The sequence below is a fragment of the Corvus kubaryi genome, unplaced genomic scaffold (genome assembly GCF_017639235.1).
Source record: "Corvus kubaryi isolate FWS band 111438036 unplaced genomic scaffold, C.kubaryi_AGA036_p1.0 68, whole genome shotgun sequence".
Lineage (NCBI taxonomy): Eukaryota > Metazoa > Chordata > Aves > Passeriformes > Corvidae > Corvus > Corvus kubaryi.
In genome coordinates this window covers 20,210,264-20,225,799 of record NW_024582056.1, presented here as the reverse complement: position 1 = coordinate 20,225,799, position 15,536 = coordinate 20,210,264, and the positions used below count along the sequence as shown (strand labels likewise).

Genomic DNA, 15,536 nt, shown 5'->3' with positions numbered 1-15,536 from the left:
ACCTTTCTGTTCCATTAATAAGGAGCTAATAGCTCGACTTAAACTGCTTCTGTGCTCTCAAAGTTTTAGTACAAATCCCTAAATGAATTCTGCAGCATAAAATTCACGACTGCCTTTGGTTACCTACACAGTGAATAAATCCATATTCACTGTTTCAAAAGAATTATTCCCTTTCCATCTCCCTTATCTATAATAGATCCACCTGTCAGAGATGTTTTCTCATAACACTGTGATGATATTGCCTACCATCCCTGAAGTAGTTCTATAAAGGAAATTTTTGTCAAATATACTTTGTTATAAGATTCCACAGATTCAGAGATCTTTTAGGCTTTGTAAGATTATCTTTGTATCTCTAGCCTACAACTATACAAACCTTTGAATGCTGGCTTGGTGTACTACTCAACAATATTCTGTTTTGTCTGCTCAAATAGTAATGTCAAATAATAAATCTATGTCCTTTCAGTGACCTAGATAAACTTCATTTTCTTCTTTTCCATTCATCAAGAATTAAAGTTATTCTCTTTCACGTTAGGGATGATGTCATTGCAATAGACTGAATTCTTTATTAATTATGCCAAATTAAATATTTTCCCATAATATATATCAGAATTTCATGGGTTTCTTGTAAGTCTTATGGCTCTTTTTATCCCCATGTAATGTATTACAAATTCTTCCAGAAAAGTGTCTTTCTGAGATGCCAAGGGGAGAGATTAGCCAGCACACATCTGCAGAGAGCAGCAGGTCAAGGTGGCCCCATAGCCCTCAAGAAAACCTCTGTCTCTCTTCAAAAGACAGGGAGGACTGGGTGGTGACAAGGAGGGACAGCACTGTACATCACCTGAAGTGGAACATCTGAACAAGTTAACTCTTGTAGAAGTAGGATTCTGAATGCCAATTGGAAAAAAAAAAAAGTTCAGTTTAAATTCCAGTGAAAGTCAAGGAGCTCTGAAGGAAAAATCTAACAATTCTTTCAGGTCCCTCTTAGACACTATTTCTTTAGTTGGGTACTAATTTCTGTTGACTTTTTGGAGCTGAATACTTCAGTCTTTGGTATAAATGAATTCTAGTAAAATTATTTTCCATTGCTTTTCAACTTTTTTTGTTTGCTGTCACATTTGAAAGTTAGTCTTTTTTCTCGGTAATTAAGACACTTCCTAAGACATTTTTGCACAACATAGTGACAGAGACTTATCAGATCCCGTGAAACACTTTGTGCCTTGGAGTATGCTGAATGTACTGAAGTGGAATCCTATGAAAATGACAGCTTCTTCTATAGTGCGTCTGCTTGTCCCAGTAATAATTATTTGCACAGTTCAAACCACCTCTCAAGGGATGAACTGCTGTTTAAAGCACAGTCACACACACACTGAGAAGCAGGTCTCCCCTGCTCCTCAAATGTGCCTGGGGCAAAATAAAGAATGCAACTCTTCCCAGCAACCCTGTCATGCTGACTGCAACTTTGGGTGGCACAGAAGTACCCAGCTAGCCTGAAATTAGTTGGCTTGAATGCTGATAGCTGCAAAGCCGTGGCCTCCCATAGCTGTGCTCCCAATGGAAAGGTTACCTACCAAAGCACTGATTTCGCTCCTGAGCAGATTTCCAGCTTCCAGTCTGCTCCATGTTATTGTTGCTACACTGCTCACAGCCCCGCAGTTGGCCTGTTTAAAGCTAGCTCAGGTAAAACAAACCAAACCAAACCAAACCAAACCAAGCATGACGACCAGCAGCTGCATATCAGTGTCCCCTTCCAGCGAGTCCTCCCTGGCCTTGCAATTTATATCCACACAGTACTGATTGCTCAAAATGAGGTGACTCTACTAACTCCCCACACTTAATCCCACTAATCTTTCTTTGTAAATAGTACCCTAAGATCCCTAACAATTTCTACAACTCTTATCTGTCCCTTCTCCAGTTTGACAGCACAAGTACACAACTTGGGCACCTGAATTTCAGTACTTTTTTTTCATGTTTATTTATAAAAACAAACCAAATGAACACAAACCCCAACTCCTAATAAGTAATGACAGCAGATTACAAGAGAAATAACTGGCACAGGAGGAAACATTGCTGCTGGTAGGTATGGAACAGAACAGAAATTGAACAGGAATGTGTCAAAAAAACCTGACAATAAAAGGGGAAAACAGCTGTAAACATATATTAAATATAAACTCCTGCATAGTTTCATCTGACAGTGGACTTTATAAAGGTACATGAGATACTGATATTATATATTATATATTATATATTATATATTATATATTATAGGTGATGTTCAGTGCTAGTGAACATAACACACAAGAGAAAATGAATATCAGTATACAAATGCAGCTGTTGGTACTAAGTAATTAAGAGCATCAAGGATGAGGCCTTGGACTTACTGTGGCTGGTTCTTTGAAAACATCAGTGCTGTGCTCTGCCCTTTGGCACTGGTGGCCAAAGAGGCAAAAAGAGGATGAATGTGGCAAAACAGAATATTGTGAAAGCAGTTAAAATAATGCAGAAAGGTCATTCAGAAATGTGAGGTATGGAGGTGGATGTTTCAGTGTTGTGTGTAGCTGTCATTAAGCTCTCACAAAAGGAATAAGAATATCAGGAAAGGTAGAGGCTTATTAGAATTATAGAGCAGCTTTTGATGAAAAAGCTAAATGGATAAAAAAGACTTGCATTTCTAAAAAGACTCATTGATAAGAGAGATCTGTAAAACATGAACAGTATGTAAAAAGTAAGACATAGTTATTCCTTGCTTATCACATTACAAGAAGCGGGGTATTCCCCGTGAAATTTTAAGACAGTTGATTTAAAACAAACAGATGGAAGGGCTTTCATCATTACATCCATAATTATTTTGTGGAACTCATTGCCAGTGGATGTGTTGAAAGCCAAAACTATAAATGGATTCATGAAAGACATGACAAATTGATAGACAATAAATTCACATGCAATAATTAAACCTTATGGTCCAAAGACACCCTCCAGCTCAAAAAGTCATGAAAACACTTGCCTTTTGGATTTCAGAATGTAAACCATGCACCTGTTCTGATACAGATACCCATAACAAAGACTCATCATATACTTGGGAGATCCCCGCTTCAATTCACTTTTTTCTCGTCAGCCTGAGGAGAACTGTAGTTTTCACCCATTTGCATTTATACTTATATATGGATAATGATTTTCACTATTTGTCCTGCTAAATCTTTGTACGACATAGAAAAAGAAATCCAGACTGGTAGACCAGAAGAAAAAGGGTGAGTGGCCCTGACACCTATTAGCAGTTTGATACTCACTTGGCTGAGGGATCCAAAGATTTATATTCAAATAAATTGAATTCAAAGGAAAAAAGAAAACAACAGAACACAGAACCAATGCTGGAAGAGCAATTAAATTTTATGTTTTCTCCCTATGAACAACCTAACCACCAGTCCAGGGTGACATCACAGCATCCATCTATCTATCTACCTATCTCTGAGTTTTTGGAGTTCTTACTAAATATTTCCTATTAATTGGATTATATTCCTTCAACATTATCACAGAAAAAACATCCAGAGACTGGTTCTTTGGGACATATGCTGGATGGATGTTAAATATTAAAAGAAATATTCAAAAGCAATTAGTCACATTATTTATATGAGCCTTTATGGAAACAAGAACCAACAGTAGGTAACAGTATGATGGACTGTATTTAGAGTAATAGAAGGAAACTTTTCCAGGGTTGGATTGATGTCCCTGGAGAACAAGCTATTGTATCTGTGGATGATTCTGCAGAATTTCTTATGCCTCCTTCACTGAAAAAGTTGAGGACAGCAAAAAAGTCAGAATAAAGTAGATGAACTGAAGATCCAGGAAAGCAATCCTGGGTTCTTGTGTACCTTCCTCTTGACTGTAGAGTAGACATTTTTTTTGTCTACTTCTTTTGATTAAACTCAGAGAAGAATATCTGGGGCTTTTCCTGCAGAAATTCAGTAAGGCTTTTTCTAAGAAGACCAAAGGTGTTACACTTGACAAGTCATGCTCTCCCTCTTGCTTGGTGTACAGAACAGCTTTCAACACTAACAAATGTCATATCACATTATGTGGCTAAATGAGTTGAAACCCTTAAATTCTTCCCAGAAAGATATGGCAGGTGACCACCCACTTTCTTAAAGTTTTTTCCAATATGCGGACTTTTTTCCTATCTACACAAAGCATGACTTACGCACATTTCAATTGTATTTGTTTACAATTCTTCTTTGATTTTCCTTTTCAACCTATTCCAACAGAGATGCCTCTTAGGTTTTCTCTGACACCTGACAGAAATAGCCATCTGACTGAAAGCAAGGTGCCTTCTAGGCTCCAGTCAGATTAATCAGAAAGGATCTGCCAAAGTGAAACATTTTGAAGGACAGGTATAGAGCCTATCCTTAAAGCCTCCCGTATCATGGCAATCTACAATCTCAGCTTTGTTACTGCCCTCCTTGCTCCCTGCTATGCCCACAAAAGTTGTCAGGACTCTTTTTCAGCTCTCACTAGATAAAGGATTTTGACCATCTATTTCAATTACATGTCTGACTATGAGAAGAGTTCCTTAATTGCACTTGTGGAAAAACAGCCATTCATTCAGAAGGATGCCAACTTCAAACATCAATTGGATATCTCAGCCAGACTAACAGTCTGCTCTTTATTTACCAGTAAGGTAGGGAACGAAAATGCTATTGCATGTGCTCTGTATTCTCTGTTGCATACTAAATCATTCCTGGGAGGTATTCGTGATCTATAAAGCAGCAAGTAGTTTGGTCACAGCTATCTCTGGCACCATCTGTTTGACCACTTGCAAAAGTAACAGACTGCACAGAAGCTGAAAAAGAGGCATGACTAGCATGAGTTTGGGAAAAACTGTATCTAGATCCAAAATTAAACCAGCTATTTAGAATTTCATCACAGCGTGTCAGGCGTACTGCAGTTGCTCTTTGAACCCTCACAGGCTGGTTTTCCCTTGTCTCTGGCAGATGTGGCTGTCTGTTTTTCCATAGCCAAAATGTTTGCAGATAGTTTCATTAAAACAAAAGTTTCCAGCAAAGAACAGAAAATTTAGCTCCTGAGACTGCCCAGATGATTTTTCTACCCAAGCAAATGAGGAACAGAGATTTTGTCCGTATTCTGATAAACGATTACCTATTTATCTGCTTTATTTTTCTGCAGTGAATTATTTCAACTGTGAACAACTGCGACAATTTTCATTTAAACTATTAAAGAAACTATAAAGCTGTGTAGATGAAAAAATTACTCTTGAGGTATTCCAAAATACTATGTTTGGATAATAAGCTACTAATACATTTAATAGAAGCTATATTCATAATTACAACTAATCTTACAAAAGCATTTACAAGACATCTTTGATGTGGTCTTTTTTCCTTGAAATCATCATGATTTGTATTATATTCTAAAAAAACCCCACTTTAACCAATGAGTTGTATGTCTCATGGTCGATAGCTCCTAACAGCTATAACTACAAAGGAAAAACCCATTTACCACTTTAAGCACTGGACTTAATTAACTTCTTTACATTATTAGGAACTTTCCCAATAGTCTAACAATTATTAAAAGTTAATGAGAATGTTTCAGAAAGCTTCCTAACCAATAAAGGATTCTTTTGAACAGATTAATAATGTCTACGATTATACCACAAGTATTGAATATAAAAGCTTTGAACAAAAACAATACCAATAAAAGAACAGAAAAATCCTTGATAATATTTAGAATTTGTAGTTAAAACCCCCCCCAAACTTTTATCTATGTTGTTATACTTTCCTTATTTCAATTTCTCATACATTTTTGCACATTCTCCTTATTTCCAAAATGACTGAGAAATTAACAAAACTTGAGACAAGCCTTAAGATGCGTTGACAGGCTATTGCTTGCATGAGGAGAAATCCAACCCTCCTCTGGCATTTCTCCATAGGATGCCTGAGTTATTTTTTTTTCTGTAGGTTAATTGGAAACCTTTGTTTGATGATCAAAATACTCAGTATGTGCCTGAATCACTTCTGAAATAGTAATTTTGCAATTTCAAGGAATTTTAAAAGGGGTGGCTGTCTCCTGTGTTTTTACTGATCAAACAATATTTCAGCTGATGGTAAAACCATTCATGTTAAGTAGTATCTGATATGAAACTGAAAATGTTGTAAAGAACCTCAGTCTGAATGGCTGGAAATAAAAATCAGTATAAAATCAGCTATACTGGACTTCTACTGCTCCTCTGGATTAGTTCAGAAGATATATATTGCACCTCCCCATGGTCCCCAATCACATCCTTAATGTGCAGATGGAACATGCCAAACTTCCTCCTCACTCTGGGAGGGTATTTGTAGCTGCCTTAGGCAAAATGCATTAGAGCTCTTCCAGACTTCTGAGGAATAAACACCTCTTGTAAAAATTTTCTCATGATTCTTTCATGTGGCTGTAAACACTGCTATTGTGAAAAAAGAAGGTGGGGGGAAGGAAGAAGAGGAAGCAATCAATATTTATCATTAGTGTTGAGCAAGAATTCCTAAATTACATTACCGTGAGATGATGTCTGCAAAGTTTTAGTGGGTCAAAATGCTTCCGGGAACATGAATTAATAGCATCACTTACAGTTGTGAAGGCAAGAGCAATTCTGAAGATTGCTTCAGTAATTTAGAATGAGTAACAACAGATCCCCTCAAGTGCATTGCTTTTCATTAATAATAATGTCCATACAGCAGACAATTTCTGTTCAAAGAATGAGCCTTTGTAACTTGGTCAGCAAGATTATGTTTAAAGTGATCTCCTGAAAACAAAGGGAGAGCAAGCTCTCTCTCATGCATTGTATGAAAAGAATTTGCCAGCTTACTACTACCCTCACGAGACCATCCAAATGCAATCATCTCCTGTTTTATCTCAGCCTCAGCCTAGGAAAAAAACCGCATAAATTGCATTCTATAAACTGCAGAAACAACATGAATCACCATTTCTGCAGAAACCTGTCCCAGCAAGTGCCTCATCCTGGCTGCAAATGGCCCCTGACAAATCTCTATGGCATCATTTGTGGTCTCTGCTGCTGAGACCATTCCCTGCAGGAGCAGCTCAGGCTGAGAGGATGCAGCAGGCTTGGTGAGTTGCGCTGTGGAGCGTGTTGCCTCCAAGGGATGGGGTCAGCAGTTTGTGTCCTCTGCACGCTGAGGGACTGACTCCTGAAGCAAGTTGTTTTAGCAAGCAGTTGCAGAATGTCAAAAGTGAGTTTTCAGAGAGCGCTAAAACTAACTTGAAAGAGTTGAACAACAAAAATCCTCTCTGAATTCCTTTTCACACCCAGTTTTAAGGAACAACTGTATTAAGAAGTGGATGTTTAGCTGACCAGTAGGGTTTTTTAAACAGCTGTTGGTTGCTATAGATCCGTAGTTTCTATAAATATGTGGATTGTTGTCAAGAAAAATTCTCAGAAATACTTCACAGCACTCAAGGTTCAAAACACAGTATTTTGAACAGGTAACAAAAACTTATTAAGTTCCTTTCTGCATCTTCCAAGTAGTTCCTTTTCAAAATAATTGTACATACTTAGAACATCCTGAAACAAATGTAACTGACACAAAAGTTTGAAACTGCATACATAATATAATGAAAATTGCTTACAACCTACCTTGGAATTGAGTAAATTTGATGGTTCCCATCCTCTCTCCATTTCTGAAAACAACTTCACCCTAAATAAAACAAATAAACACTTTAAAATTTTTATATAAATCTCTCATAATATAGTTTTTCATTACATTTTGATTTTCCATTACCTATTAAAATTACCAAAGCAGTGTTTAAACTCTGAAGATAGTAGATTCAACCAGATTCAAAATAACTCAAGAACACCTCCTTATAGCCTTCTTCCACAGATTTCAAATGGCCTTAGAAAGGTGACCAGTGTTACCTTCCACTTTTCATGGAAGGAAATGGAAATACAATAAAGCCAGTAACATATTGAATTTCAGATGATCAGAGATATGCAAACAATTGATTTTCACTCTTTGTTTTTATCAAGGATACGTAAAAATTTTCGAAGATCACACAAGAAAAAAGTTTTTCATTTCATTCATCCATCATACAGTTCTCCAAATGGCTCTATAAGCTATTTATCTTATCTTATATACATATCCTACTAGATTATAGATACCAGTAGCTCCTGTGGCTTGGTTCTGTACTATACCAATATATGTGTTCTAGTATTCGTTTTAATTGTAATGTCTCTAAATCAGTACTACCATTTGTGGTGCTACACACTGTTACTTGTCAATATAATGGCCATGTAATGCTGAAACCTCCTCACATATCCCTAGAAAATTACTCCCATCTTTCTTCCCATCTTTCTGGATTAAATTAAGAAAAGGTCTTGTTAAATTTCCTCCTTATTTCAGCTATTTCATAATTGAGCATGAAAGAAGAGGGTTTCACTCATTTATGATAAGTATTTTTAATATTTTGAACCTGTAGAGGAGAGCTGAATGCTGTCAAGATAGATTGCTGTTCTACTTCATCCCTGGTTTGGCTTATTAACAGCATCTCCATAAATATTTGTTTTGCAGACATCAGAGTAAAGAAACCAAATGGTAAACCTGTGAGGCTACAATACATTTCTCTGTGCAAGCCTGCCACTTTTAGGATGACCCTTTATGGTCACTGAAGGGATGCACTGAAGGCCTCTGAAATACTGAAATCAGGTCCCTGCAGGAACAGTACAATGGTTTTGTAGAACAGCACACTCACCCCGCAGTTTCCTGCAAGCCACAAAACACCATTTCCCTTTAATAAATAGAAGAAGCCTTAAACAAGTATAAGCCACACTGTGCTAAGCTTGAAGAGCCAAAAGCCCCAATCTCCTGGCTATTTTATGAAAAATAAGAGAATTACATTTGAAGTAAAAGAAGTGATATAAATAGATAATAAAATGTTGAATTTCATTTTAAAAACTATAGCAATGCTAGTAAGAAATAAGCCAATCAGTGTTTCAGAAACCTGCCCTTAGGAATTGTGTGTTGATTTATGGTATGAGAAATGAGCTATAATCTGTTGATATTCCAGGGCTCACGTCGAGCCATTTCTTTGCTATTGAGATAACATACCATAAGATTTAGCTAGAGAGTTGTCTTCTTTACACTTGAGATTCGTAAATTACTAAAAGTGTTTTTTCTTTATTTAAAGTAGTGGACATTTGAATAATAGATATTATTCAAATTAAGATGCAATGTTACAAAAGCCAATCTTAGCACTATTTCATCCTTTCTTTTTACCTCACCACACACTGCAGCACATGGGTCAGTACAAACTGCAGTTCATGGTGGGAGGCACCGTAAAACCCAGGACTTATGAAAAATCCATGTGAATATAGCAACACACAAAATCCTCTTATGCCTTCCATTGTGTTTTGGTGACATTACATAGGCATATTTAGATACTTATTAGCAAAAGGATCAGTGATTGTATAGAATTAAAGAAAATAATGGAACTAATGTTAATATTAACTTCTTCAGAACATGATCATCAAATTAAAAAATATTTCTTGATCAAGTCAGTGTTTTATTTCAAGAGATGTAAAATCCTGAACAAGCATTTAAATCAACTGCACAATTAAATAACTTCCACTTACAATAAACGCCACCTTCTACTATATATCAAATAGTTAATAAGCAAAGCTTTCCTCTTCCATTACACACAGGTCATCCAGATGGAGACCAACAGAAACCACACTGGTGTCTTGGTGCCTATTTTATTTTCTTCAATCTACCATCTAAACTTTTTTTCTTTCTTTAATAGTTGTGAAAGTGAATGCCAGAGTAAATACCAATCTGCCCAGCTGATCTGTCCAGCTTTGTGGACAGGCATCTTCACAATAGCAATGACCCTTGAAAAGTTGATGGGAAGGAAACAGAAAGTTTGTGGCTTGGATTCCAACAGACAGTGATGCAAACAGAGGGTGGAAGAGGAGCTGCATGAGCTCAGTCTGGCACAGTCTGGCACCTCTGGATTTTGCTGCTGGTGTGTACAGCCACCGCGGCACATGGCATTTCAGCTTTTTTGGCCCAAATACATCCCTGCATTTGGGATTCATTGCAGCTGCATAATTCATCATGCAGCCTTACACAGGTGTAATTTATTCAGTTTTCCTGAATGTACAACTACCCTTAAGTATAAACAATACTAATCTCACATTGCAAGATAGGCGGTGCGGACAACAGAAATATAGAAGCTTATGTTGTAGGTTTCTTAGATTTTTTGTTTATTTGTGTTTGTTTGTTTTTGTTTGTTTGCTTTTGGATACATCTCTGACCTGCTTCCCTTGTAATTCTTTGGCCTTTTTTTGCTTGTTTTTCTCAAAAAGCTACAGTGCTTGAATGTCCTTTAAAAATGATGAAAACCAAACCAAACATTTCAACCGCGTCAATCTCACAATTGCTACATAGAAGGATATCATCTCCCTATTTCTTCTGAGTACCATCATCTTTTTTGTGTTCTGTTTTACAAACCTAATATTGATTTATGTACTTCATTATACAGAATAATTGTTTCATCCCCTTAATAAAAAGACGGTCTCTACCCTCCTTGTGTGTGGAGTCTTCCCCTCTTATCTTAAGTCATTAGTCCTTTATTTGTGGTCAGAATAAGAAGTCCACATGATCCGTTCACACTTACAAATGATTAGCCACCATTAGATTTATTTCAGGCACGTGGGACTTCCCCTGTCTTCACAGCAGTCATTTGTCTCTATTTGGAAGGAGCTGTTTGTTATGCTTTTATTTTTTTTCCTGGTGGTTAAAAAGTAGGTATCTTTGCTATATTATGAACATGTCATTAAGCTCTTTCTGAGCTACAAAGCACTAGAATTTATTAGAATTTTCTTTGCATTATCTTTGACAGTATTGTTATTTGGCTCTGGACATAGGGCCATGCCAAACTTACAATTCTTTCATTCTTCATACACTGAAGTCCACAGTCAGGACAATTTTTTATTCATATCTTTAGTTTTCTTCATCTTCTTCAATCAAATTAGAGTTCGGAAGTTTCTTAACTGCTCTCAGTCAGGGCTAGGTCTACACTTTGACCACCATTTAATTTACTGTGTATTTTCTCCTGCAAAGTATCTCAAATTCAGTAAACAGAGAAATAAATGCATAGCATTTACTTTATGATTTTCAGTACTATCCCTGCAAAAAATGTCAGCTTTAGACCATGTTTACTTCCTCCTTCAGCAGTCTTCCACCACATGGCACCAAACAACTATTTATTCAACTGTTTATCATATACTCAGCCTACATTTGGTATCTTATTGCTCGTTTAAAAGGTCATAATTATATATTCAAGCTAAATTGATAACACAAATACCCCTTCATCAGAGGAAAGACCATGAGTATGTTGACAGAAACACCACAGATGGATGCAAGATGGTTAAATACCACAGGACTCCTGTGCCCTGAGTGTTTTCCAGCGGGCCAACACATTTCAGGACACTGCTTCAGTTCCACGTCACTGTCCAGGAATCTGGGCTGCTCTGCCCTATAGACAAGTCATCTCCTCATATAACAGTGTTTAAACCCTGTGGCTTTCCATGAAGCATCTGAGCCTACACAGTCAAACCTGCTCCAAAAATGACCATTGGTATTTTCCCAAAAATAAATTAACTCAGTCAGTTTTGGGATACTTGAGTGAGATATTTGATATCAAGCAAACAATCTAAATAAATGCATGCAGAAATAACTGAAAATCAGTAGGATAACTATGACAACTGAAATAGTATTTTATATAATTTTACATATTAGTTATATATTTGTATAAAACTAAACCTGTCTCTTTAAGTTCTGTGACATATGGTGAAATCAAGGTGTACTTCTGAACTTGTAGTTTCCTTATTGGACTACCTCCAGTAAAAGTAGAAGGCAGGGAAGGCAAGCATCCCAGGACAGGAAACCTAAGAGCTCGCTAACACCCAGAGGGCGCTGTATTGGCCTCTCGCACTGCTCCTAGCTGTGCAGCCCTACACCTCCCTGCTGGTAGCTCAGCATTCATCAGACCCCTGCGTGAGCTGTAGTGGCCTATTAAACCAGCAAAATGCATTCAGTGGGGATTTTTTTAAACTTTATTTTTTATTGTTTAGGCAAGTGGGGGATATGTTTTTTTCTGAATTGTTGAACCAGAGCCAGCACAAAGGAGCCCTAGAAGGATGAAGTGCTAGCAGGAGGTAGAAGGAAGGGAGCAAGACACTTTCTGTTTGCCCCAGATCCTTTCAGAAGACTTTCTACGTTATCATGCAATCCACACAGCCTGCTACTCACGTGTTGCACTCAATTTACTCATTCAGGACTCCTTAACTACTGACACACTTTCCCTGACATGTACAAAGTAGCAAGTTGGCATTCTGTGGCTCTTGGCTCTGCAACATGTGGGCAGTGAAGAGCTACACACCGGAATTCAGAGCCTCTTCCACCTTTCACAGTTCCATGTCCGAGACAGCAGTGTTTATAGAGAAAGGAAATATCATTTATTCTACCTACCAGGCTTTTAGCTCTGCAAGGATAACCTCACTTCTGAAACAAAACAGCAAGCTTCCAGCTGAGGGCAGCTCGTGCACAACTCTTCTGGTTTCAACCTAGTTACATCACTCACTCAGCTGCAGACAAAGAGCTAAGCACAGGAGATGTAAGCAGAGTGCAAGAGAGGATACCAGGGAGACAGCAGTGAAGGTGGAACCCCCTGTGGGATAAAGAGGTAACCATCATCTTTGGACAAATGAGAGGAGAGCAGAAGGCAGAGGGTGACTGAAATTAAAATGCTCCATCAAATCAACAATGCTCCTCAGTCCATGACTTTATATCTTTAGACTGCTGTGGATAAAATGTTTCTAGAACATTTGATCAAAGCAGGCTCAGTGACTGCTGCTTTTCAAGCCCTGAGATTACTTTCAGAAAAGGTGTTTCTTTCAAAATTTTCAAGATTAAAGATGAAAATCTGAAATAGTTTACAGTCCATTGGGATGTCTTTTCCCTGCCTGTTTTCTCTCTTATGACATTTTCTAAAAGCTTTGGGTAACTGAACACTGGTGTCTGGAGAGAAGCAGAGCAGCTCAAAGAGCAGGGTGAAGAACAGCTAAAAACCTGGCCTTGGCTAACATTTTCTAAGTGAAGCAATACCACCATTCTCATCTAAACAGAAACTTGTGTTCTAGCTATGACAGAGCAGGCATAAAATAGCAGGAAAAAAATAACAGGCTTACTTTCACACATTAAGTATCCATCTACACCATAGCAAACATGCTATGTATGCTTAAAAAACATGCCTACAAACAAGTTAGTTTCCCAAACACAAAAACATCGGTTTTGGAGGAAACCAATGTGGAAGAAGGAAGCTAAATTGTTGGAAGAAAATTGTCAAGGAAAAAAAATTCTGGTAATCATGACAGTGACAGAAAAGAAAAATAAAGAATTGGCATTCATCAAATCCCTTAACATTGGAACTAGGAGGCACTCATCTATTAGGACAGAAAAATCAGTGATGCTTTTCACATTATTCCTTTGCACAGGAGGTAATGACCTTCTGAAATTTGCATTGAGTGAGGATTACTTGTGTATTTATTTCATTTAGAAACAGAGGACTGGGACGTGACTCAGTCTACTGATCTCATGGGGCACTTCATATATTCTTGTGTAGCTTCTGTGAACTCTTGCTAGTCAGACAAGTAAATGGAAAACTATATCTCAGAGATATCTCAGAGATCAGGAAATAGTAATGATTTTTTAAATAGGTTACAGAAGCTGCTCTCATATGAATGAAGTATGGGATAAGCAGATGTACAGGTTCACATCGAAGGCAATTTGGAAATAAAGAACACAGCAGAGAATTTTTTTTCCCCTCCCTCATGGCAAAAACTGTTCTGGGCAAAAATATCCAGCAATTTTAATAAAAAAGATGGGCTTTTTGTCTCACATTTGCCAAGATCTTTGTTAGCATCAGCTAATTCAAGTAGTCCGTGGCATAGCCCATTGTGTTCTGCTTTGGCAATCGTCTACCTTAAATGCGTACAGAATAAGTAATAGAGTTTCTCAAAATTTAAAAAAAAAAAATCCATGGTATGTAAAATAATTCCTTGAGACTATCTTGAACTAAAATCATTTCCCAAAACCAAGTTTCCTAAAAAAAGAAAAAGCTACTATGCCTCCCCTAAAATCATGACAGCAAGGAGTTATATTCCACAGCTGGGCTGGAAGAAATGGAAAGTGAAGGCCAACACCTACAGTCTCAAATTGAGTATAACATCTTTATGTACCTATCATTCACATACATCCTGAATCTAGGATTTTGTGGAAATACAAAGTACGGTAAGCCTTACCACCATGGTTTCATCATACTGTCACTACACTCCCTTCTAAACAAAGAGTTTCAGTCTATTCAGCCTCTTCTTCCAAGGAGAGAGGATTTTTTTTATTTTGCCTATCTCCCTTCTCTAAGCTCCTGTTACAATTTTATTTATTTCCTGACAAAGGCATAACTGAAGCACAGATGCTCTTGCTGTGTAGAAGGGTGCCTCTATTTCTAACTAATATTTTGCTAGCTGATCTTTACCATATTTCAGGCAGAACTTCAACTCTTTTTTTCTTTTTTTTTCTTTTTTTCAGGGAAGTGAAAGAATCAGATGGGGAACAGATAGAATTTCTTTAGTTAAAATTTCTTCCCACCATCTCATCAGCATCCTCTATCATCAGCTGTCATTGCATAAAAGTGTGCTGTTGGCAGCACAATGACATAAGCCCAGACTAAGCTTCTCCATTAGATTAGCATTTAGATGCAGCTAAACAATTTTACACAGCTATGCTGAAATGAGACAGCACAATCATAGCATTTCTTTCAGCAAAGCAAGCAAATGCATCATTTACGAACATCTGAGCCCTCCGTTTACACACAGAAGCAAGACTAAGGGAATAATGTCCCTGACAAGGTACCAGCAATTCATAAGCAGGTAAAAGCAGGGAGAAAAGGATGCTAGCCAGGAAATCATGCATCAAAGGGTATCAGACTTACTGGCCATTGCAGGTGAAGAAAGATGAAACCTTTATGCTTTGTTACTCAGCAATGTGCTTTTACACATTCATCACATTCATCTGGCCAGCACAAGGCAAAGCTGTTAGATGCTATTCTGTTTTTTATGGCCATATCATTTTTATACAGTGATACGGTTTTTTTGTGAGTCATCTCTTTCAGTGATCAGGTAAGCTCTATGTTGGACATCATTAGTGGTCTTAGGTTTAAAAGCGTGGCAGCAAAGAAATTGAAATGAAACATACATACTTGAGAGCTATTTTGCAAGCTTTTTTCTGAGTACTTCAGAAACAAAATGACAGGCACTGGAACAGTGTGCAACAAATGCTTTCAAGTCTGGTGATATATAATATATAACAGCACTGACTGTTGGTATTTAGCCAATTTCCTGATCTATGGTTGGCCTCTGAAGCACGAGCAATGTAATTCCTTTTCTCTTGACTCAGTCTCTTCCAGGAGCGTGTGAAAACATT

General features: G+C 37.4%; 1 protein-coding gene across 2 annotated transcripts in view; it reads right to left on the bottom strand.

Annotated features, from left to right (window-relative positions):
- The window catches only part of GABBR2 (gamma-aminobutyric acid type B receptor subunit 2), a 469,861-nt gene that overhangs the window by 192,904 nt on the left and 261,421 nt on the right, over positions 1-15,536 (bottom strand). For both annotated transcript variants that reach the window (XM_042048675.1, XM_042048676.1), the window contains exon 8: positions 7,634-7,694. In XM_042048675.1, the coding sequence (XP_041904609.1) occupies positions 7,634-7,694 (61 nt within the window). The remainder of the gene's footprint in view (positions 1-7,633; positions 7,695-15,536) is intronic.